Below are 23,238 nucleotides of genomic sequence, written 5' to 3'. Positions count from 1 at the left end.
AGCGTGGAGCTGGGCCGAAAGACACATAGATGGCGATTGGAGCTCTGAGGGGAGGAGGAGAGGGGAACGCAACAGACCACATCCTGAGCAGCCACCGGATCTGGATCCGCAGCAGCACCAACATATGGAGAATCCACAGCAAGATGAAGCATAATAAATAAGCAACACTACTCAGGAAGTCCAAATCATCGCAAATGAAACGCAAAGGAGCCCACACTTCACATTGCAAACTTAGGTGCGATGAACAGCACGGCTGGCGGCCAACCAAATAGCCGCCCCCCACACAAGGAAGAGTACCCGGAGCACCATAAAGTGGTGCTTTACTGCCCAGCCCCAAGCTATACTTGCACTACAAAACCCGGCAAACACGAACTGCAAAACCTGGCAGGGGCGAGCATATGTAGAATAAAGTTCAGATGTTTAGAACTTTATATTGGGTCGACAGATGCTTCAGTTGGGGGAGGAGTATGTGGATGGGGGAGTTGGACTTAACGTTTTTTATTCAATGTTTAGCATGCAATGGCAGTGTGCACAGCGAACAGGATGAACGCCCTGAAACTGTTGCGACTACAATTGAAGAAACGCACATGCAAATATAAATCCCAAACAACTGATGGCGCCTGAGACTGCTTCAATCAGCACATAAACGGGCACTCCCCGGATATAGCTTTCCTGACAAACGCATCTAGCGGGAAATGTATGCAAATTCTTCCAAAGATCGAACTACCGCACAGCGGTGCATGCAGGTTTCTCCATGGAGGCGAGAGGGGTGCTCATACTAATTCATAAAAGACTTCCGCTGGAGATCAAGCATATAATGTAAGACAGGGGAGGTCGTTATGTACAAATACAAGCAACGCTCTGGAGCCAAACCCTAGCACTCATTGCAGTGTACTCCCCGCCTACCCTTCTTAACAATCTGTTAACTGATATTACCCCCATCCTGGCAGCAAATCCCACAGACACATGGGTAAGAGGAGGGGACTTCAATGAAGTCATGGACAATATCCTGGATCGCACGCACTTGAGCCAGGAATCCTTCCACCACTACCAAACTGGCCTCTTTCGTGTCTGCAGTGGGACTGAGTGATGCGTCGCGTGACCTACACAGTGAGGTTCGTCAATATTCTTTCCATTCTCAATGCCCAGAATGATTACTTCTTCTTACCACATAAAAATACTCAGTGTGCAGCGCATCCTTCCTCCCTCGGGGAATCTCCGACCACTCCCCACTATTACTTGAACTGGAAACAGTGAGGCCACGACTGCCTCCCATGTGGCGGCTGAACTCTTACTATCTGGGGTTCCCAGACCTACAAGAGAAGATGGAGGCAGCCACCTCCAACTACTTTGAATTAAATGCAGGCTCAGTTGACGATCCGAATACACTTTGGAGTCATACAAGCCAGTCCTACGTGGCGAAATTATCTCGTGGACATCGGCAAAGAAGGCACTATGCGAACGGATCATCGGAGCCGAAAGGGAAGTTCTATCCAGGGAATCGGAACACATCGCCTACGACACCCCTGAGACGACAGAGCCCTTACACTGGCTCAGAAGAAGCTGCATAACCTGTCTCTGGACTGCGCCAAAAAGGCACAACGCCATGAAGGCACGTCTGTGCGAAACGGGGGACAAATCGGGCAAAATGCTTGCATGGCTGGAGAAGCGCGACAAAGGACAACAGAAGGTGAAGTGCACAAGAACTTCAAATACAGATCTAGTCTTCTCTGATGCAGAGATGGCAGAGCGCTTTGCTGATTTCTACGAGGACCTCTATAAACCCCCAACTACCGCAACAGCCAGCACCATACTGTACAGTATCGATCGCCCAACACTCACCACGGAGCAATCCAACGAGTTGGATAACAAAATAACGACTGATGAAATATCAACAGCCATCGCCCAACTCCAAACCGGCAAGACCCCAGGTCCCAATGGGTTCCCACTTGACATTTGGAAAAAAGCTAAACCATCAAGACATACCCACCTATTCTCTCAACATGTTTGAGCACTCCCTAACAAAGGGAGAGCTCTCACCAGATCTCTGCAAGGCCACCATTATAGTGATTCCCAAAAAGGACAAGCCCCCAGATGAATGCACTTCCTATCGGTCCATATCCCTAATTAACAGTGAAGCTAAAATACTAGCCAAAGTACTAGCCAATAGACTACAATTGGTTATTACAGCATTGATCCATCCAGATCAATGCGGCTTCATGCCTCAAAGGTCCACAAGAATGAATATTCGCAGGCTGCACCTGGCGCTAGAGAGAGCACCTGCCCTGCAGCAATCACTGGCACTATTGGCCATAGACTTTGAAAAGGCATTTGATTCAGTTCATTGGGAGGCTTTATGGGCAATAATGCGTAAGATGCAATTTGGGGAACCATTTATAATATTCGGTACAACTCCTCTACAATAAGCCATTAGCGGAGGTAGGAGTGAACAGATGGCCCTCACGCAAAATCCAAATGGGGAAGGGCACCAGGCAAGGATGCCCGCTCTCGGCAATGTTGTTTGCATTGATAAGAACCATTAGCAGGCATTCTGCGGGACACGACCACGCGGACTGGCTTCAGATGGAGCTCAATCTGGGAGGATAATAGATCCCTCTATGCAGACGACCTCCTAGTGTATCTAGATGATCCAGCGATCTCCTGCCCTATAGTCACTCAAATACTGATACTATGGATCCTTTAGTGGCCTTAGAGTGAACTGGGCCAAATCTGTGCTGTTTCCGGTGAAAGGAGTAGACTGTATACCGGCATCTGGTTCCCCATATCAAATCGAAACCATACAGTTCTGCTACCTGGGTATTCTAATTACAAACGGGCTGGATAGCTATGTAACTCAAAATCTACACCCACTAACTAAAAGATACACGCAAGATGTGGCCCATTGGCAAGCACTGCCACTGACCTTGTTAGGCAGGGCGGCGCTTTTCAAGATGCTGGCCCTACCCCGGTTCTTGTACATCCTTCAAAACGCCCCGCTCCACGTCCCCACTGAGGAGTTCCATAGAATAGACAGAACACCACGTAAACTCCTGTGGGGTGGGAAACACCCGAGGATAGCTCTCAAAACCCTTCAACGCTCAGTCTGGGAGGGAATAGGACTCCCGAACATCCAGATCTATTACTGGGCGACCCAGATGGTGACTGTCAATGACACTGCACGGAGACCCGACCATTCCCCACATAAGGGCCGAATCAGTTGCACGACATGGCATGTCCCCAATTGAGTCTCTACTGTAGACAGACTCACCCTCCCGAATGCACGATAGTAGCGCATACAGCCCTGATGTGGAAGGAAGTACATGAACATTTAGGATGGGACAATAAAATCACCCCATTCCAACCCATCTGGAATAATGCCCGCCTCAGTAACCTCCCGAACTGGTTAACAGCTGGCATACAAACCATTCAGCAAATATTTGTGAGCAACCAGATAATGCAGTTCGCCAAGCTCTTGTCATCATACGATCTCCCAGACACCGAATACTATCACTATGGACAATTACAACATGCACTCAAAGTGCATAGGGCTCAGTTGGCGGACATGCCGGAGTGTACCCCCATAGAAAGGAATATAGTCATAGACAGTGTAAGTAATAAGGTCACATTCACTATGTACAACGCCATCTCCTCGTTTGCCACGAAAGAGCAGTTGATCCTGAAGACGAAATGGGAAAGAGACGTGGGCCCAATAGTACCCGAAGAATGGATCTCGACCCTGATGTATCCTAGAGACTCTGCAATCTTGGCGAGAATCAGGCTCGTCCAACTGAAAATACTTCAGAGGATATACTGTCCACGAGTAGCTTTGTATAAATGGGGTAAAGCGACCAACCCCAAATGCCTACGCTGCAAACAAGGGGAAGGAACCTGCTATCACATTCCATGGTAGTGTACCCGGATATAACCCTTCTGGCACAAATTTAGTGAACGACTCTCGAAAGTCATGTGTCGCCCGATCCCAACAGACCCCAAACCCCTCCTCCTGGGTATTGAAGATGGAGACATGTCTCGCTTCGAAAAGTTACTTATCTCGACATCCACAGGAATTGCCAAAATAAATATTGCGCAACTGTGGGGCTCAGAAAGTACTCCGAAATATGATCAATGGATATCAGATGTAGACTCTATTATCCTAATGGAACGCCGAGTCTACCAAGCAAGAGGCTGTCCGGGCAAAGCAGACAAAATTTGGGGGAAATGGGAACAGGCATTGTAAAGCATGTACAGCATGCATAACGGACTTTGGGGCGCAACTTTACAATGGCCACGGACTATAACACCACCACTTGTTGCCGCTTGAAAAAGACTAGCAAGAAAAGAGGCCAATTGTTGTCTTGACCTTATCTATATCTTATAGCATCTGTGTTTCTAAATACGCTTATATCCAAACAGAACCTGCTCGCACTGCTCTGGCATTTGTATGCAAAGTTATACGGTTGTGTATTGAATGTCTTTGTATTATGGTACGAAAATACAATAAAATGTGTTATAAAAAAAAGTCCAACGCACACTTTAGTGCATTTCGTCAATGCTTGCAGTATGCCAAGTTGCTTTAGGTAGACTGTGTGGAAGGAAAACATTTATTTGTGCACTTACGAAGTTACTGGTTGGTGCTGGGGAGTAAGGTATAGTAGGTTTATACAGCAATTAGTACATTTTGGCTTCAAGAATATTAAGTAGGCATTTGCAAGATTTGCAGGTAATCTCTGCTTTGGACATGCATTCCCACCATGGCCATTGCTTTCTAATGTAGGCAGTATAGTGGCATCCATTGGTTGAGTCGCCTGTGTGGTAGATTATGGCTACTGTTGTGAAGGTTTTCTTGCCAAGTGATACCTGTCCGTGTGTGAAGACAGTAAGTTTGCAGCTGTTTTTGGTTCCATCGACATTGTATCTTAGGACCATTAATATTACATATTGAATATGTGTGTATATGTAACGCCGAACGATTATCAGAATTGCACGACATACATATGCTATGGTTTGCATTTTGCACCAGTTGCTGAAATGGAATGGAGTCAGTTAGGTATTGATACATACACAAAGCATTTGTTGGGGACTTGTTCCTGAATGACATGGTTGCACAGAGTGCATGTATGTTTCCACATGTAGGAAATGTGAAAGATTTCATTTGAGTGTTTTCTTTCCAGTATGTGTAGTAATTGCATTAGAAATTCCTGTGGATCTTCTTTTCGGTTTAAAGTGAATGTCACCATTCAAGCACTGTAGTCCAATTGTCTTTTTCCTGAGACACTGTAAATGGTGTCAGGATTACTTACTGCATTTCTGAGAAGGACGAGCATTTGCAAACACAACTAGTCTGTGCCATTTAAATAAATGCTGACATTTGGAATGGAACATTCATTGTTACATTTGCACAGCAATTAACACCTGTTGTATTGGAGAATTTGAATGGGCCAGGTACTTCTGTGTCTGAGCACTTCGATAGAAGGGTACATGGTTTATTTGCAGAGGCATTTCTTTGTGTGGGTGAGTTGGGTATGGTTTGTCTTTTTGACTCCTTTTGTATCAACTTTTGGTAGTTGAGGTAGTATGAGTTGCTTTCATTACAAATTCTGATTGAATGAGCCTTCTTTTCAAACCTTTCGGTTTCTGAGGAATGGGTTACATTTTCAGATGGGGTGTGTACAGTGCACGTAGTCTATTGTACTCTGATGCAAGGAATGTCTGCACTGACTGCAGTTGCATCAAAACTCACTAGGTATAGTCCTTCCAGTGTACGTAGCTGTGACAGTGCTACATAACTCATGCCTTTTTTAAAGACTGTGCTGCCAATATCAGTCAATGCTTGATCTAAGGTTTGACCTTGCGATTTATGAATAGTTACTGCATAAACTAGTGACAGAGAAAACTCTTCTGTGTACATACATGTCTTTGGAAAGAAGAAATTGCGCCGTTGTGCTTCCTATATTTTTGACTTCTGAAACTTTGTCAAACTTGATGTTTACAAACTGAATGCTGTTGTCCCATGGGTATGTCTGGAAGCCAACAACTGTACCAAATGCTCCATTTACTAAACCTTGCTCTACGTCAATGTTACAACATAACTACAGTTGACGCATGATAACATTTTCTCCAAACCAGCTATGTTGGAGATAGTTCTCTAAGGTTTGTAGTCATGCTATGCTTTGGCACATGGATATTGTCATACCGTGTACGTCCAGTTTGTCTTTGGCATGGTTTTCCACTAGTGGTTGTTTTTGTGATATTTCTGAGCTAATTGTGCCATAACATCCTTAGCACATGATACGCCTGTACAGCTCATGGATGCATCTAGTATTGAGGGTAGACTGCGCCTCCATTGATAGTACACCAATCAGTATGTTTTTTTTAATGTTGGCGTAGGTGAGGTCTGCCGACTGACGCATGTTTTGAGTTAGTTCTGTATTGGAAGTTGCCAGAGATTTACATTCCTGATCATTCCAAGACTTTTACGGCACTCTGTGTCCTAAGGTTTTGAAGATGGGTTCACCTTTGATTGGTGTTAATTGAAGGAGCTCTCCGAAAACAATCACATGTTTTCCTCCAAAGAGTTGTTCGTAGTCTGTTTTGAGTACCTCTTGCAAGCTGTGGTGAATCAAAGCCATCATTAGGTTGGAGAGCATGCTCACCTCATCTATTGGGAGCATTTTCATTTGTTTCAAAACTCTGCATAGCTCCATAACAGATTCTGCATAAAGTTTATAGTACTCTAATTTGTTTTGGTGTTCTACTGGAAGGAGTAGCAATCGGTGTAGAGTGACTCCACCTATGTTGTAGGCAGCCAAACCTGTATGGGCGGCTACAACAGCAGAAAGGTTGTTGTTCATTTGTTTGAGGCATTTGCTGATCCTTTTTATTAATGTTTTACCTGACCCAGCTTCACCACTTACATACAGCAGTACAGGTTTGTAGTTGTCACAGGTGCAAGTTTTACTTTCGTGCTGCATACCATGTTCAATGGTTTTACTTACTTTGACAAAAATGGTACGGTGTTCATTGTTTAGTTGGGATTTCTGTACTGCCAACTCTTCTGCACAGTGCTCATTCTGAAGCATAGTGGTTGTTACTTCGGTCATGGCTAATTCTGCCTCATTTGCTATGAGTTGCTCTGCAAGTGGTTCTTGGCTGCCTGTTTGAGAAGGTTCACTGCTCTCGAAAGTGTCTACATTTTAGTTGTTGAAGTTCTTCTTGTTGGCGTTCATTGTCCAATGGTTTTTTACTGTGTACAGTTCATCTGTAATTGTACTTTCACTGGCATCGAAAGCATCTTCATAGGAGGTGTAGGTGGCTAACCTTCTTTTCTCCATGGTTTGAAAAGTTACAGTAAAGCCATGTAGTACAGTTCGTTGTGTTGAGTGTTTAATGACAACTTCATATGATTAATTAGGCTGCGTTTGGTAAGTTTCACCAGGCTGCCTTCACAACTTTCCACTCTACCTTTTTTTTTTTCCTCATTTGGTTAATGTTTTTGAATGCAAAGTTTTGGGCTATCTGGGACAGGCACAAGGCTTTTAAAGTAATACGCCTGTTCAGGTGGTATGGGTCCAGAAAGTTCTTCAAAATGTCCTGGCTTTTGGGATCGCTTTTGGCTATTGTTTGTATGTCTTCGTACAACTCTTTTTCTGGATGCAGCGGGGCCACGGCTTAGCCACACTAGGTTGTCAAATTTCTCATAAAAGGCGGGGCCGGTTAAACGGTCTGCGGCAATTTCTGTGTCAGTATTCTGTCAGAGGATATGTCATCCCAGAAGACTTTGAGCTGTTTTCTCTGCTTTGGTTAAGTAGGCGGTGACCTATTGTGCAGCTGCAGTGGAATCGTCTGCAATGTACTGTACATCAACATTGGCATTGCATAGGCGGGCAATAATTGCATTGTAATCATTGATGTACCTTGATGCTTCGCTCCTCTTTTATGCACTGTGTTCTTAGGAGATTTTCCTTTCACACTGTGTCGAACCAAAGACCTGAAGGTGTTCACTTGGCCTGTTGAAACTGGTCTAGGGAAACCAAAGCGGCATTTGGTGTAGTATTTGCCTCTCTTCTTATATTTGCATCGACACTACTTGCCACATTTTCTGTCTTTGGAATTGCAAAATTTGTGCTTGTACGGATTTCGCAAGTGACATTTTGTTAAATGAAATGCAAAACAATCATCACTCTCCCCACCAAACATTTTAATCCACAAAAGCATGTGGATGTGTGGTGCTCCTCTGGCTTGATATACTTTTCTCCAAAATAAGTGTTCCACTTCTCCAAGGGGAGGAAGTGCTTTATTGCAAATGTAGTGCAGCATGGGAAGGAAGTGATTTATTATGAAAGTAGCGTGAAACATTTACTGGATCGAGAGAGCAAAGCTCTCCTGATGTTTTCATGTCTACACCTTTTTTGTTTGCTATGCGTAGGAAAGTGTGCAAGTCTTCCATGCATACTCTGCACAACTTAAAGTGACAAACCATGTGGGTGGCCCAAGGTTGCATAGCATACACCGTACATCTGCATGCCGTCGGAACCAGTACTCTTTCGTACCACGCATGTTTGCCAAGAGATTTGTAAAACTGTCCTTCTCTTGCACGTTTTGAAGTAGCAGACATGTTTAGAAAATGGGAACCTGTTTTTAATGTGGGGGCAACTCCATAACATAGCGTTGCCAGTTCACTTTCAAAGAGCAGGTGGAAGATGTACCCCACGTTCTGTCTAAATCTAGGATCTTCAGAATACATTTGTAAACAGCGGTTTTCTGATGCGGTTATTTGTGTGCCTCATGTCCTCCACATTTTTCAGTCGGGAAGATTAGAGGAAAGGCTTGTGCTTCCACACATTTTTCCCCATATACAGATTAGTGCTCCTTTGGCTTGCTGCATTTAATGTTTCTAGTGCATCGTCTATGGTGTCTTTGGCGTGCAGTGGGTCAATTGTATAGTGGTCTAAAATATTGGAGGCTGCACTAGGATCTAGACGTTCAAAATGGTCCGTTTTTGAGGAGTCCCGAATGATTTTGGTTGTTACACTCAGGTTTTCTTGACTGTTTATTTCCTTGTAGTATTCATTGTTTTATTTAACCCTATAAGTGCCGTGGGTATTTCTCCCCAGTGCCAGGGTCTTTTTTTGGTGATTTCGGTATGTGGCCATTCAATGGCTTGTAACTTTTTTGTTACATGAGAGATCTCTGCCAAATTTGGCTCCTTCTTTTTTTCCCCACATGTAGGCGGTCGTAACGCCACCCAGGAATTCTAAGTTGCTGTAGGGGGGTGAGAGAAAATAACCAAAAAGGGGGAACATTTTGTTTTTTTTCAAAAAATGCCAATAAACTGATGTACAAAGTAGCCTGTGGTTTTTTCCTTGTAAGAGCTAGGAACAAATGGTTTGCTGTGCTGAATTCCCCAATTTCCTGGCTTTCAAGAACAGGCTGGAAACAGAAAAAAAATATTTTATGTGGTTATGAACAGTTTTGTGAGAGAGCTAGGCGATTTTGGCCATTTTTGCCAATTGGACATGCATGGACGGAGTGGAAGAAAAGGGTAGGAAAGCCGATTTGGAGGACTGAAAAGCATATATTTCTGAAAAGTAGACAAAATTCCAAGTTTATGAAGGGGTGATTTGCATAGGTCAGGCAACAACTAGGTAGGGGAAACTGCCATAGATTGGGGGAAAAGCCGGAAAATTACCGAAAAAAAAAGGTATGTGTTGGACATGGTTAGCTTGGTACGGCAATGGCTTCTAGGACTTTTGAGAAAAGCAATGCTCCGCTACATTCCCCCGACTCTTGCAGTTGGGAGAGCACACATTTTTTGTAGTGTTTTACAAAACCAGCAATACCACAAGCCAAACACTGAGCCATGGTACACAGGAATTTTACTCTCACGGCCTGAACAGACGCACTTAGCATGTGTAAATCGGGAAAACCAATGTGGTGAGGAACGGCAAGCATACATTTTTTGAAAGGGCACAGACAGACCTTTTCAAGGGTAGGTGACTTGTGCGGGTTACAAAAGTGTATGGTGCCTAAAGCAGCGACTAAATGTAGGTCACATTTGGGAAATGGAAGGCTTGTGTAACAAAGGGCACCAGCAAATGGGTCAAAACGTTATGAAAACCACACACCCAACACATGGCCTACCGTCCAGTGTTTTGTCTTTGTAGGTACACCATTTACCAGGATAATCAAAGATTCTTGTATTGGCCTTTGCACTCTTAGAGTGTCTACATTTTGTTTGAGATCTAATGGTAAATAAACTACTTTACCACAAATGCCTCAGTAATTCGGTGGGAGGCAATTTTGCAGTTTTCGGTTGAAGTCGTATTATTGCTTGAAATGGGTGCACTGTTTGGATTATAATGGTCTCATACAAATTAAGCTGATGTAGTGCGTTTAGAAGTGGAAATAGTTACTAATTGCCAGTGAAGGCCTTTGGTTATTGTCAAGTTTTGCAGTGCGGTATGTCCACAGTATGGAGGTGTTCGTATTTGTTTTCAGCTATAAGGTACAGAGGTAATTGACACCATTGGGATTCCTCATTGCCTTCTATTTTCTGCATTATATCTATAGTTGTTGTGCTCTTTCTATTCTACAACACAAACATACTTGGTTTAGCATTTCAGCAGATGTGCCTTTGAACTTTTGTATTTCTATTCTGTATGTGTGATATAAAAAGTTGATAGCTGCACTGTTGTCAGTACTGTGTTCTGAAAATGCTGGCATTTCTAAGTGCTCTTCAATTTCACAAATTTTCCTTTGGATGTGCTCAATTTCATCGAGCACTTGTTTGGCTGTACTGTGTAGAAGAATATCATTTAAATCTGGAGTTCTAAAGCTGGACTTTTTGCATAGTACCGTTTGTAAACTAGATTTCTGAATGGTGCGTTGCTAACATTTTGATACAGCGGAAGGTGCTTTTGCAAGCGGGTCCAGAAATACAGGCTAAGTGAGCTATGGTTCCTTGTATTCCAGTGTAGTTGCGCACTGGACAGGAGGCCATAGTTTGTAGTACTTTCATTTTTATTTTGTCGTTGCCTTTGACATACTGATTGAGGAATTGCTGCAAATATTTGATTAAGCATTGGCAAACGATACACATTGATGTGCAAGGCCATTTGTAGGTGTGGCGTGTTGCTTTATGGTATTGGGTATCTTTTCATACCCTCCACTCCGATTTAAGGCAATTTGGTTTGTTCTTGTTTTATGATTCTTCATTGACTCCACTCACCTGTACTGATTTGGCCAAAGGTATTTATGCTGTCATTGCGTTTGTTTCAAAGTATCCGGTGACATTTTACTATAAACAATTTCGGTTTCACGCTCATTGCACACAGGAGCTTCTAGGATGACTTTTCAGCAGTAGGTTTTCAGGGTTGAGCGTGATTTCTGCCCTCCATTTATAAGGTTCTGAAGGACTCTGTGGTGGAACATTGTTTGTAAAATTGCTTTATTAGAATGCTTGCTTCTGGTTACATTACCGTTTGTATGTGCTCTTAGCTGTAGTGTGCGTTGCACTATACATAGTGGTTTTTTTCCATTCTCACATTTTGACAGATCAACTGCACTGTCTTTACTGGTAGATGCATCCGTTTTCCTTAATGACTGAATTAACTCTTCAACTTTCTGTTCAGGTTCAGCTTGCAGTGGATGGCTACTTTCTGTGTTTTTAGGTTGCGTGGCTCTCTTTCTGCGTTGCTTTCTACAGAGTTGCAGTTTGGTAGGCACTGTGTAGTAGCTGTTGGCGAAGAAAGGGAAGTGTGGGTGTGCAAAATTTGAAATGTATGTGTGCAATGTGCATGAGTGGGTCAATAGGAGGGAAGGTATTTAACTGGTAGTGTCACTGAGCAGTTGTGTCTAACTTTCGGTTGGGGACAGTATCTTACTGTGTGGGATTCGTCTAATGGTGGCGACATAACAAACACTGAACACCTGTAGAGGTGTCATCAGTAACAATGAAGCATATACTGGTGGATTGCCGCACATCTATATGCTACAATACAACAATAGTGTACTCTTCTACTAAGACATACAACAATATGATGGTATTGTACGTATTTTGTTGCTTGCTCAGAGTAGGTTTATTGCAGGCTGTATTTTGAAGTGCACACTCCAGTGGCTTTCCGGAGATAGGTGGGTACTGCACCTGTATAAGAAGATGGTAACAAAATATGTTGGCTAATAACATTGTGCTTACATTTGTGCAATACATTCTTCAAAACTATAGGGGGATGTCTTGACAGGAAGAGGAAGTGTGTGTGTGTATAAATGGAAGGCTTACGATGTGAATGGGCACTTGAGAGCAGAAGCATGTTTGTTAAGGTGGTAGGCGGGTTATTTGGGAGCGTATTGTATGACATGTTATGAAATACTTATGTGTATTTGTGTAGGCCTATTTACTTTAAAAATGCATTGTGGAAGGATGACAAAGGTGCGGAAAGATGTGCAGAGTGCAAAGCGGAATGTTTTTGTGTGTGCATTTGCATGTACTCTGCATACGTATGCTTGCTATGATTGCAGGCATTGCTTTTGGGCTTTAATTACTTTATGCATATTTATGAAATTTACTATTGTAAATGCACACTTTTTTTATTGCTTAACTACGGTTATCTATGACGTGCTGCCGGAAACTGTCGTTATGCTTGCAATGTATGCACTTGGTTTAGTTTGGTGGGAAAGGCTGTCTCATCATTTTTATTTAAATTTTTAACAAATTTGATAGGTGCGTTAATCAGGGAACGCATTGTAAAATTGACGGAACAAAAGAACAGGGTAACCGTTTCCATATACCAATGGCTGTTGGGGGCAAATGGCAACTTTGCCACCACCTACCACTGTAGGAGCCATTTTAATGGTAGGTGATGGGAGAAATAACAGTATGAATTTTGAGTACGTTATGAGGCTTCACTGCTAGGTACCCTTTTGCTAGGAACTTATAGCACAGGTATCACTGTACTGTACAAAAAATAGTAATACCTACTAGGCATGGTGATGGGTAGCGATGCCGATGTATGTGGGTGCAGAACTCGTAGATCGTTTTACAGTACTTGCCTGAGCAGATACTTTTGATTTACAGGACATTTACCTCTGCATGTTTAGTGGTTGGTATGGACTGTTCAATAGATCTGATGGTTACATTCACAATTCTTGATTGTAATTGGTGGATGCGATGCGTATGTAATCGTTTAACAGTAGTCAATCAGGGAGTACTGGTAAGAGTACTGGAAAGGGAAGCACTGGCCCTACTTTCCAGGGGCGCTGCCCTCGCGGTAGTTGGGCAAAGCGCACGTGCTATATGCTGGTTTTTCTTAATGTGCTTGTCATTGAAATGGGACTACGGATTATCGATACCGGTGTATGTATGTTTTTCTGTTCCATGCTAGGATATTATTCTGTGCCCATGAGAACCCCAGTGCTTCTAGTGTGACGTTTGTCAGTGGTGTTGATAATGTTTTGAAATTAGTCATCTGCGGCACTATGTAAGCTGCAGGCACTCGTGTAGTAATATATAAGGAGGAAAAGCAGAGAGCAATCCCTAACAAGGAGCACACAAAAAGGTGTTTCTTTACATGTCGCTTTAGCAAAATTAGAAAAAAAACCTTTCATAACTTTCACCAAGACGCCCATTTTCTATGACGCTTAAAATGTGTTTGTGCAGCCCACGACAGGGCAATATGTTTGCGAAAGCTTCGCCATTAGGAGGTGTGCACGTGCTACATGTAGGTCTAGTCAGGGTGGCTGCAATGGAAATAGAACTGTGCAGGTGTTGGGATTGGTCAATATACGTCTGCTTACCGAGTGGAGATGGTTACTGGGACGGGTGTGGCGTTCAGTAGGCGGATTATACAGCTTTTGGGTGACTCCTGGATACATTGGGTACAAGTTTACGCAGAACGCTGTGCACTGGCAACACACCTTGGTTTCCATAATGTCGCTGTGCACTGGCACGGAATACGTGGGATGAAGTGGGTCCTCTTTGTGCCAGTTTGGTTATGCTCGCTCATTCAGACATTATTATTGCTCATTGTGGAGGGAACAGTTTAGAGCATGTTAGCGGCATTTCACTTCAGTTTGCAATGAAGGAGACATTTCAGAAATTCATGGAAATGTTTCCAAAATTGCACATTCTTTTTCGCACTGCCCAGAGAAAGATGTGGCTGAGTTCTTCCTCATGTGGGCCACAAACTGAGAAATCGCTGCGCAATGTAAACACGGCTCTTTGCGCTTTTTTGCGCAACGTTGGCATGTTCTCCTTCCACAATGAAAACATTACGTTTCGTAGTACCAACATTTTTCGTTCAGATGGAGTTCATCTGACTGATGCTGGCAATGAGCTGTTTCTGCGTAATATCCAAAATGTAGTGCTGCGCTTCCTAACAAGCATTTTCCCTGTGGTTGTTCACCACTTCCAACGTTCCAAACACAAACAGCACAAAAAGGCTCTTTTCAGATTCACCACTTCGTTTTGCAAATGCATACAATGCTTTTGCCGGAGTCTCGCCGCCCATTGTTTCCATCTGTCCCGCCTGCATGCTTTCTCTCAACTTCTATTTTTCAACAGTGCAAGGTGGCTCTGAAAAGAGCCTTTTTGTTCCCCCTGCGAACCCCTTATGGTTCTGTAGCATTTTTCCTGATGTTATAAAACGGGCCACAAAAAACAGCAATGGAAGGGAGTTTTGGCAAAGAGTACCAATCACAGGGGTAAAATCGTACATGGAGAGTAGATGTGGGGTGCACCTCACTTGGGTAGGGGGGCACTTTGTCATGCTCCCGAACCGAAGCCTCAAAAGCACTTTGAAAACTTTCTCCCCTACACAGTACCGCATCGCAGTATATGCACAATACAGTGACCTTTGAAAGGTACGGGTCTGTTGCAGTGCATATGTTCTCCTCCAAGACTGGTTGTGGGATGCGGTGGCCCACTGGAGGGTCCCCAGTGGTGGCAGTAGCAGATGCAGAGGATGCTGTAGAGGAAAATAACCTAATGCCTGCTTGGAAGCGGACAACCTTCCGAACAGCTACCTGGTGTTTCGCTTTCAGATGCCGCCGTAGCTGGTCAAGCCAGGTTTTCCGCGACTCAGTGCATTGTACGTGGTTTGCTTGCGATTTTGGCACCTCCAACGGTTCTAAATAGTTTCCACACCCACGATTCACGCTGGCTGCAGGCAATGGGGATTCCTTCTACTTTATTCTAGTTTGCTTTTCGATGTCCTTCCACATTATGACGCCTGTTCCCTTGCTCAGGACCTTCAGAAGGAGGTGTTGGTGGTGAGGGTGCTCCTGAGTCAGAGGTAGTAGCAGAACCTCTGGTGGCCATTACTTTGAGAAGTACTTTTCAGGCACACAATTGATGAGAAAGCAATTTCTGCACACACCAATGTGCACTGCTGCTATTCTCTGGAAAGCCAAACCTGGATAGCAGTGCACTTGTGGGGTGTGGCCATTTATGGGACTGTTGTAGAGCATGTACCACCGTAAAGTGGGCCTAAGTCTTTCCCTACAATACCTACATGCAGAAGGAAGAATGTAGGATCTCTGTAAGGGTGCACTCTCAATGTAACACTCCATACATTGCAGTAAATTGTCCTCTCGATGTGCACGGATCTGGCTGGATGTCCGCCCTCATTCCATTCTTTGTGAGGTCATTTTCCAGTATCTTGGGCTCATTGTGTGCTTCAAAATCAAGACACTGGAGAAGATGTTAATTGTTCAAGGCATTTATGTGGGGTTTGGGGGGTAGAGAGTGGAGCCCTCCCAATTCCCTCACTCCATTTCTGCTGTAGGTATGTCTCTGGTAGGCCTCCAGCCTCCGGTTCATGGGGGTCCCTTCCCCCTTGGTCGGGGTCAAATCTCTGATCTAGTCGCACTACTTTTTTACTGCAGGTGACGGGTGCCAGAATCCTACAGAATCTGGGAATGTGTTTTTAACCACCCTTGTGTGCTACAGTAGGGAGCAGAGGACTTTGTTTCTATGCACAACCTAGAGAACATTCTTCACAGAAGTCACTTTGTAGCAGTTAAGATATTGAGTGTTAATTGTGCCAAGAGAATTACCTGTCTGGTAAATGATCAATATTTTAGTTTTTGTGCTGGCCCTTCATGCTTTTTATTTATTTTTCCTTAGGTGGATTTAGCCAAACTGTCCCCGGAGGAGCGATGGAGGTGAGCCCACTTTGATGTGCAGTGTCCCTATTGTTTCCTATGGCTGGACATATCTTGCTGTACACTGCTGTTTTATCTCTTGTGAATGGCAACATACCTCTGCTCAAGCAGAAGTGTTGAATTAATTACTGTTTTTGATGGAGGAAAAAGCAACTGATATTGCCCAAGATTCAGGGGTGCGGGGTGAGGTGGGGTAGTATTTTCCGGCATGGAAGTTTATCTAGCCGTGCAACTTTGGGTGTTGTATGACCATCTAATGAGGGGCAGTGGATTGGTTTAAAAAATAAACGTTTTACATGATTGCAGTTGCAGAATGGCTCTGGGTTCCAGGATAGTCTGTCCCTTAGGCAGCATGTAAGCACCTGGCTCTGAGAACTCTTTGAGAAATATGGACTATATTTATGACCTCCACCATTGGATTTGGTGCAGGAACCTGGAAAACTGAGGCAATCAGTATTACATGATCTTCAGCTGAAGGGGCATCCTTAATGGAAGAAAGACATTTCTAGGCCTCCAACTCCATTCGAAGTGAGCTTCGATTGTTACTCTGTGAATAGAGGGTTGATTTCTGCTATTTATATGGCACTAATGGATGTGAGGTTGGGGTACGGCTCCTAGCACATGTTCTCAATTTCTGCGTTAACTGCTTCAAATTTTGTTTTTGTGGATTATATTATGTCAACACATGTCAAACACTGGTATCCTGTACATTTAAATTGCATCAAATTAAACTGCTTCACCAGGGGTATTTACCACACGCTAGATTGGCATGAATGTACCCACGGATTAGTGATGAGTGATGTCGAACAAGGGGCGCATTCTTTCATGTATGGCCCCAACAAAGGCCCACACAAGGCTTTCAGCACCAGTATTGGCCATTCTTCCTTTCGAACGCCTGTTGGGACAGTTTAAGTCCAACTAAGGGCTTAGTAAAATCATTCAACAGACAGTACAAGACTCTACTCTTAGTATAACGCTGTACCAACTGAATTCAGGATAGCGTAGACAGAGCAGCCAGGCTTATCTTAAGAGGGACGGCTGTAGAATCAGTACAAAGAAATTGTAATACAAATGGTCCAAAAAAACACTGTAACACTGCACATTGTAAAAATAAATGTTTTATTTAAATGCAAGTAGGCCCTGATAAATCTTGGGGGGGGTGGGGTGCGCGCAAGGGGAAGAAGTACTATCACATTACTTATAACCACAATTATAAAAACACAACACTATGCTTGAAGGTGCACAGACTAAAGCATATAACCTTCTATGGAACACCTAACCGTAGTACTAGGGAAGTCAAAACCAATAGTTACCCTTGTATTACAGTTATACAAGGGTAGGAGACCATAACAGTTGTACCGTGACGCCCAGCAAGAAATCGCATAGTAAGTCAACTGGACAATATACTTTTATGAATAGTGGAAGACTTATTGTAGGAACAGTAAAAACCTATAACTCTGGGTCAGGCTAACCGTTATTCTAGGGGAGTTGGACCGTGAGGGTGTAATATTCAATTGGTTACCTTTCAGTTCACAAAATAAGGGAAGAAATGACTTGTTACCTTGCCTAGCTGTGTGCCATCCAAAAATAAGGTAGGTAAAACCTATATACTAGGAGCTACCAGCAACCTAAAAGTATGACCTAGGCAGACTTCTTCTGGACAGCAAGTCGTGGGAAGCAAGACCCAATTGGGGACACTCGTACAATTATCCTAACAGGAATAATAAAGTGAAACCAACAGTATTACTTTTGGGATGAGGGGAGCCCAATTCGCAGGTGAGTAACTTAACCTTCAGTCTACTTTGTTAGAATGGAGACCGTTTCTAAGGAGTAACACTTTGTGAATATTTCCTATATATACTTTTCAGAATGGCAGAACATATCTAAGGTTACAAGAAGTTACCAACGAACATTTCCAAGTACGTACACTTTTCAACAATTTTTTACTTTTCAAGGCAGGCCCTTTAAATTATCTAGCCCTTCCCAATGCTAGTACATGAGTTCTCTGAGGCAGAAGAGGGACCCCAGTGGTCTACGAGCCAGCATTAGGCAGGGTGAGATAGGGCTCAGTTGCAGGTAAAGTCCGAGTTCCTGAGGATGACTGGACAAACAATTAGTACACTTTGGAAGTTAGTGAGGATCCAGGGTCTCCAGAAAAGACAGCCTAGGAGGATTCCAGCAGTGGGCCTGGGTGAACTGGACGAGGGACCTCCCAATCACAGTAGCAACCCAAGGATACACAGGAATCACAAGAGACTGAAGGTAAGTAAATAAGCCAGCCAACACTTCTGTGCAGTACCTCAACGCAGATGTGTTACAGAAATGTTGCAGAAGTGTACCTGGTCGAAGGATTCCTTTGTCTAGAAGACAGGATTTTGGAAGGACACTTGCAGCAGGGATCATGGAAGAAGGCTCCAGGCAAGAGTTTCCTCCAGGCTGGATGCAGTTCTAGATTTAGCGCCGTTTTTCAGGCGCACAGAGGACAGAATATTGCTGGTCCGATTTTCGTTCGCAAGGTTCAGCACTCTGAGGGGACCTTTTGGACTTTATTCACGTCTCTGGAGGTCCAACAGGATGCCCACAGTTTCAGCAAGATTCAGAGACTGCACTGCACAATGGCTTGAGGTCCCAGGGTATTTGGGTATTGCAGCCCCCCACTGGGAGTAGTTCCCGTTCAGGCAAGGTGGATGACAAAGGGCTGCAGTGTTTTGGACTCCTCCCTTGCTTACTGCCTTTCCAGACACACTGGTGCTTGAGGATGGAATCAACCGGATTCCTGCCTAAGACAAACAGCCACTGAGGTTGTTCCGCATAGGCTCCAGTGTATCTGGCAGGCAGGCAGTGGTGAGGAGTTATTCACTACCCTTTGTCTGCCAGAGTGCTTGAATGGAACTAGTTCCCACTGGGGGAGGGGCGAGGGTAGCTGTCCTGATTGGAAAGCAACCCGCCCCTTTTTGTAAAATGCAGAGTTTGCAGAGACGTGTGGGGGAGGGGGAACGGATAAAGGTTGGGGTTCCTGAGGTGAAAGGCAGGTCAACCACTGGAACAGAAGAACCAAAGCTGAAGACAACCAGGGACGCCTGCAGACCCTTCCAGTCACAGTGAAGCGACAACTGCTGTGCTTTTCCAGTTTTCTGATCGGTGGAGCTCCGAAGAGGCTGACTCCTTCCCTTTGGCTGGTGGGACCAACCAGCCCGGAGATGAACTACAAATCATCGAGCAATCTCCTAAGGTGCTGTGCCCCTAGAGCTGCAGACCGTGAATAACAGGATGCCTCTAACCCATTTGCAGTGCAATGTCGAATCCGTCCAGAACTATGGTGAGCTCCAGAGGCACAATCCCACTCATCGAAGTCCCCTCACCAGAGTGCAGGACTTCAGAACCGGAGATGATCGACCAGGCAAATACTGCCCTTTTGTTTAAGCTGATAAAAAGGTGCCAACATCGCAGACCGCCCAAGGAGACAGACATCCATGCCAAGGGTCATCTCTCTCGACTGCTGCTGAGATAGCCCATAGAGTCCTTCCTTTCGTTGCCAGACCAAGTAATCGTGAGACTGTGGTCTGTCGATGCGGCACAGAGGGCTTGAACCGAAGTCACTCCAGTGTGACTGTACTGCATGAAGAGGTGTCCAGGGTGTCCACCCTACCTCTGAACCAAACTTGCCAGCTTGTGTCTCCCTTCTTCCTCTCAATTACTATAATGGGACTTAAAGATAAAGGAACTTATTGTATTCACTTGTACTCATCTACAGAATGAATGGAACTGAACAACATTGCTTTACTATCCCAACCGCCATACCTAATGAAGCTTCTGTCTAGTGGGTATCTTGTGACATTAAAGTCAGAACCATAGTTATGTAGCACATTGAGATGGTCTTTTTTATCTATAGCATATCTGACTAACACCAAGTATAGTAAACTGCACTACTTCTAGAAAGCACTGTCCACCATGTAGGCATCACTATCTAGAATAGTAAAAAAAAGATGTTTAGCAGCAACATACATTACCTTGTCTGACATTCTTTTCCAGAATTGTCCATTTAAGGAGACTGGCTGACTCCCAAAAGCGATAAATTATCGCAGTAAATTATCCACTGACTACTTTAAAATTTATTTCTATTCGGATACTAGATTGAATTAAATTGATTTATTAAATACAAATGTATAGTTTAAGCGTTGGAACACTGACTGGAGTTTTTAGTTACTTTTTACATATAATATAAAGGATGAAGCTATAAGATTAAATCTCATGAATGTTTGCTCCTGATGAAGGGTGACTTCTCCCGAAATGCATCAAGCTCACTTTTATCATGTGTAGTTCTATCTTTTTTAAATGTGCTGTTTGTCGAGAATAAACTGGTTACTCATGAAATTGTGTATTTTTGTTAAGATGCAGTTTAAATGACAACAGAATAACTAACTCTATTAAGTATATGAATTGTTGACTGACCTTGCTGTCAGTATGAGGTGTTCAGGCGCGGTAGTGTAGTGTCCACCAATTGGGGGCACTTTACTTTGTGTGATTACATATTAACGACTTCTAGTGCCAGTCCTACTTTTCCTGTTAAACAGCATTAAGTATTTCAGCGAATGATTACCCATTTTCTAATAAGGTAGTACAGACCTATACTAAGAGTTGGGGACATGTATGCCAAAGGATAGTTTTATGAAGTCTTACCTCAAGTGGACTTTAGGAAAACTCCCTTAACAATAGGTTTTGTTTACCACAAAAAAGGGTATTGAAAAATAACACCAATTGACCCTTTGTATGGTTCTTAGGTGTTCTAAAACAATTGCACCTAATCCTTTGCCGTAGTGATTGGATTTTATTTAATGAACATTTGTATGGTGCCTATACAGCAGAAAGTGTTTCCAAGCACCACAAGACAAAGTGGGGGGGGGGAATACAGGGTGGGATAATGGTAAACTCTCCAATTAGGCCTTGTGATATTCGGATTGTGCAAGTGCAACAAACATGAAGTGCAGGGGGAAGAGGCAGGTCAGGAGGAGGCGCTGATGAGGAAAGTGAGAGTGTCCAAGGGGCTGTATACGTGCTGAGGGGAGCCCAGGGGGCACGTGCACTGCGGGCAGAGATGGGGGGGGGGTAAGCTAGTGCGAGGGGTGTGATCCAGACTCTGTAGTCAGGGAAGGGTGCCCAAAGGCAAGTGCTAGTAGGGTGGTGCCGAGGCAGACTGGTCAAGGGAGGCCATGGCCTCTGTATGACTCGGAAGGGACCAGGTAGCCAGTTGCAGCAAGGGGGCGAGGGATTAGCAAGGAAGGGGGGAAAGGGGAGAAAAGGAAGTTCTTGAGAAGCTTCCTGGACTGGTGGAGGCCATTCCAAAGGGAGGCTCCTGCAAAAGAAATATCTACCCTCTGCCCCCCAACTCTCTGCTTGGAGAAACGTGTGACTTGCAGAGATTTAGAGGTAGAGGACCGAAGGGCTCTAGCAGGGAGGTATTTGGGGAGGGCAAGTTGGATGTAGCGGGGTCACATCCCCCAGAAAGCATTTTGGACAATGCAGAGGGTTTTGAATTTGATCCTTGCAGCCACCGGGAGCCAAGATCTCAGAAATCCAGAATCCAGTTATTCATGTCCACTGTTGGTATATATTCTTCATTTTCTAGGTACATTGTACACACCCAGACCTGGAAACGTGTCAGCCTAGTTATGAGGTCTTACATGAACATGCTGGCATTGTCTGCTTTTGTAATTCTTTGCTGTTCTCTTGTGCTCAGTGACATATCTTTGTTGCTTGTTTTGGTTGCAGAGTAGAACATGCACGGATGCATGCAAAACACCGGGGCCACGAGGCCATGCATGCAGAGATGGTGCTCATTCTCATCGCCACTTTGGTGGTCGCGCAGCTGTTGCTAGTCCAATGGAAGCAGAGACACCCTCGCTCATACAATGTAAGGACTGGCATGGCAAGGCTCTGGTAGTAGCTGGCGGACAAGCGTTTTGCTGAATCAACTACTGTCTCTACTTCTTTCTGGTGGGGTTTATAGAATCAAGTAGGTGGTTTTTGGGTTACAGAAAGGAAGTACAAATTCACATCAGATGACTGTGCAGCCAAAGTTTGAGTTTATAGTGGAATCCGTAAAAGGGCAGTTCAGTTCTGGTGTCCAGCAGGAGATTGTTCCAGGGTTTGTCGCAAAAAGCAGCAAGGGAGTGGCCACACTGCCTGTTTCTGTGTAACTCGAGGGGCTAAGTAGGTTCAATGAGACAGATATGTTCTTGGAAGGGTTTTACTTTTTATGCTGGGCACAAGATAGTTGGGGACTTTGGTGAGACACTTGTGGCGGATGCCAAGGCTCTAAAAGGTGATTCTTTGCTCATTATGGAACCAGGATTGTAAAACTGTTTTACTTTTTACATTCCTGAAAATTTCTGTTGCAAAAATAACCGTCTTTAAAAGTTTCTGAATAAAATAGTATTTTGAAACAAACAAATGGCTATCGTTTGTCCTTCACTGGGGACCATTTTTTCTCTTCAGCTACCACCAACTGTCACTTCAGCCCTGTGTGGGATGGCGGTTTCCCAGTCTGAAGGTTTTATGGCCACTTCCACTTCACCCATTGGTGTCCCAGAAGTTCCATTGTAAGAGGCCTGAGCCCAGACACAAGTCTGCCAAGGTAGCAATTAGCACTTGTGTGTTCTAGCATCTACTTTTGCCAGCACCCCCCAAGCAGAAACCTGTTTGGGGTTGTCTTCCACCATGTAGCCAAGGCAATTTAATTCCTTATTTTATTAATTTTTGTTATAAATCAGAATACAGCCTGTTGAATAAGATCCCCCATATGTTTCACAGCACAACCCCTTCACATTGCTAGATAATGGCAGAGCCTTATCCAACATGCACCTTTTAAACAAGTATTTTTCTTAGTTTGCAAAAGTACATTTTACACGTGTGATGACTGACATTCTTTTTGCAAATACGGTTTTTCTCTGTCCTCTGAATTCCCACATTGTTATGTAGCCAGAGTTAGCTTCTTGTATGCAGCAATGGGTTAAAACACAGATGCACTGAAATTGACATAGGCCCAGAAAGCAGGGCCCTTTTGACGCATTGATCCTTGAC

At 44.0% G+C, this 23,238-nt stretch overlaps 1 protein-coding gene across 2 annotated transcripts in view; it reads left to right on the top strand.

Moving 5' to 3' along the window:
* The window catches only part of RNF121 (ring finger protein 121), a 421,292-nt gene that overhangs the window by 161,003 nt on the left and 237,051 nt on the right, over positions 1-23,238 (top strand). For both annotated transcript variants that reach the window (XM_069640316.1, XM_069640317.1), the window contains exons 2-3: positions 16,121-16,158; positions 21,928-22,069. In XM_069640316.1, the coding sequence (XP_069496417.1) occupies positions 16,121-16,158; positions 21,928-22,069 (180 nt within the window). The remainder of the gene's footprint in view (positions 1-16,120; positions 16,159-21,927; positions 22,070-23,238) is intronic.

The sequence above is a fragment of the Ambystoma mexicanum genome, chromosome 7q (genome assembly GCF_040938575.1).
Source record: "Ambystoma mexicanum isolate Mex_15411 chromosome 7q, UKY_AmexF1_1, whole genome shotgun sequence".
NCBI lineage: Eukaryota > Metazoa > Chordata > Amphibia > Caudata > Ambystomatidae > Ambystoma > Ambystoma mexicanum.
The sequence above is the reverse complement of the archived record's forward strand: the minus strand, read 5'-3'. Positions and strand labels throughout refer to the sequence as shown.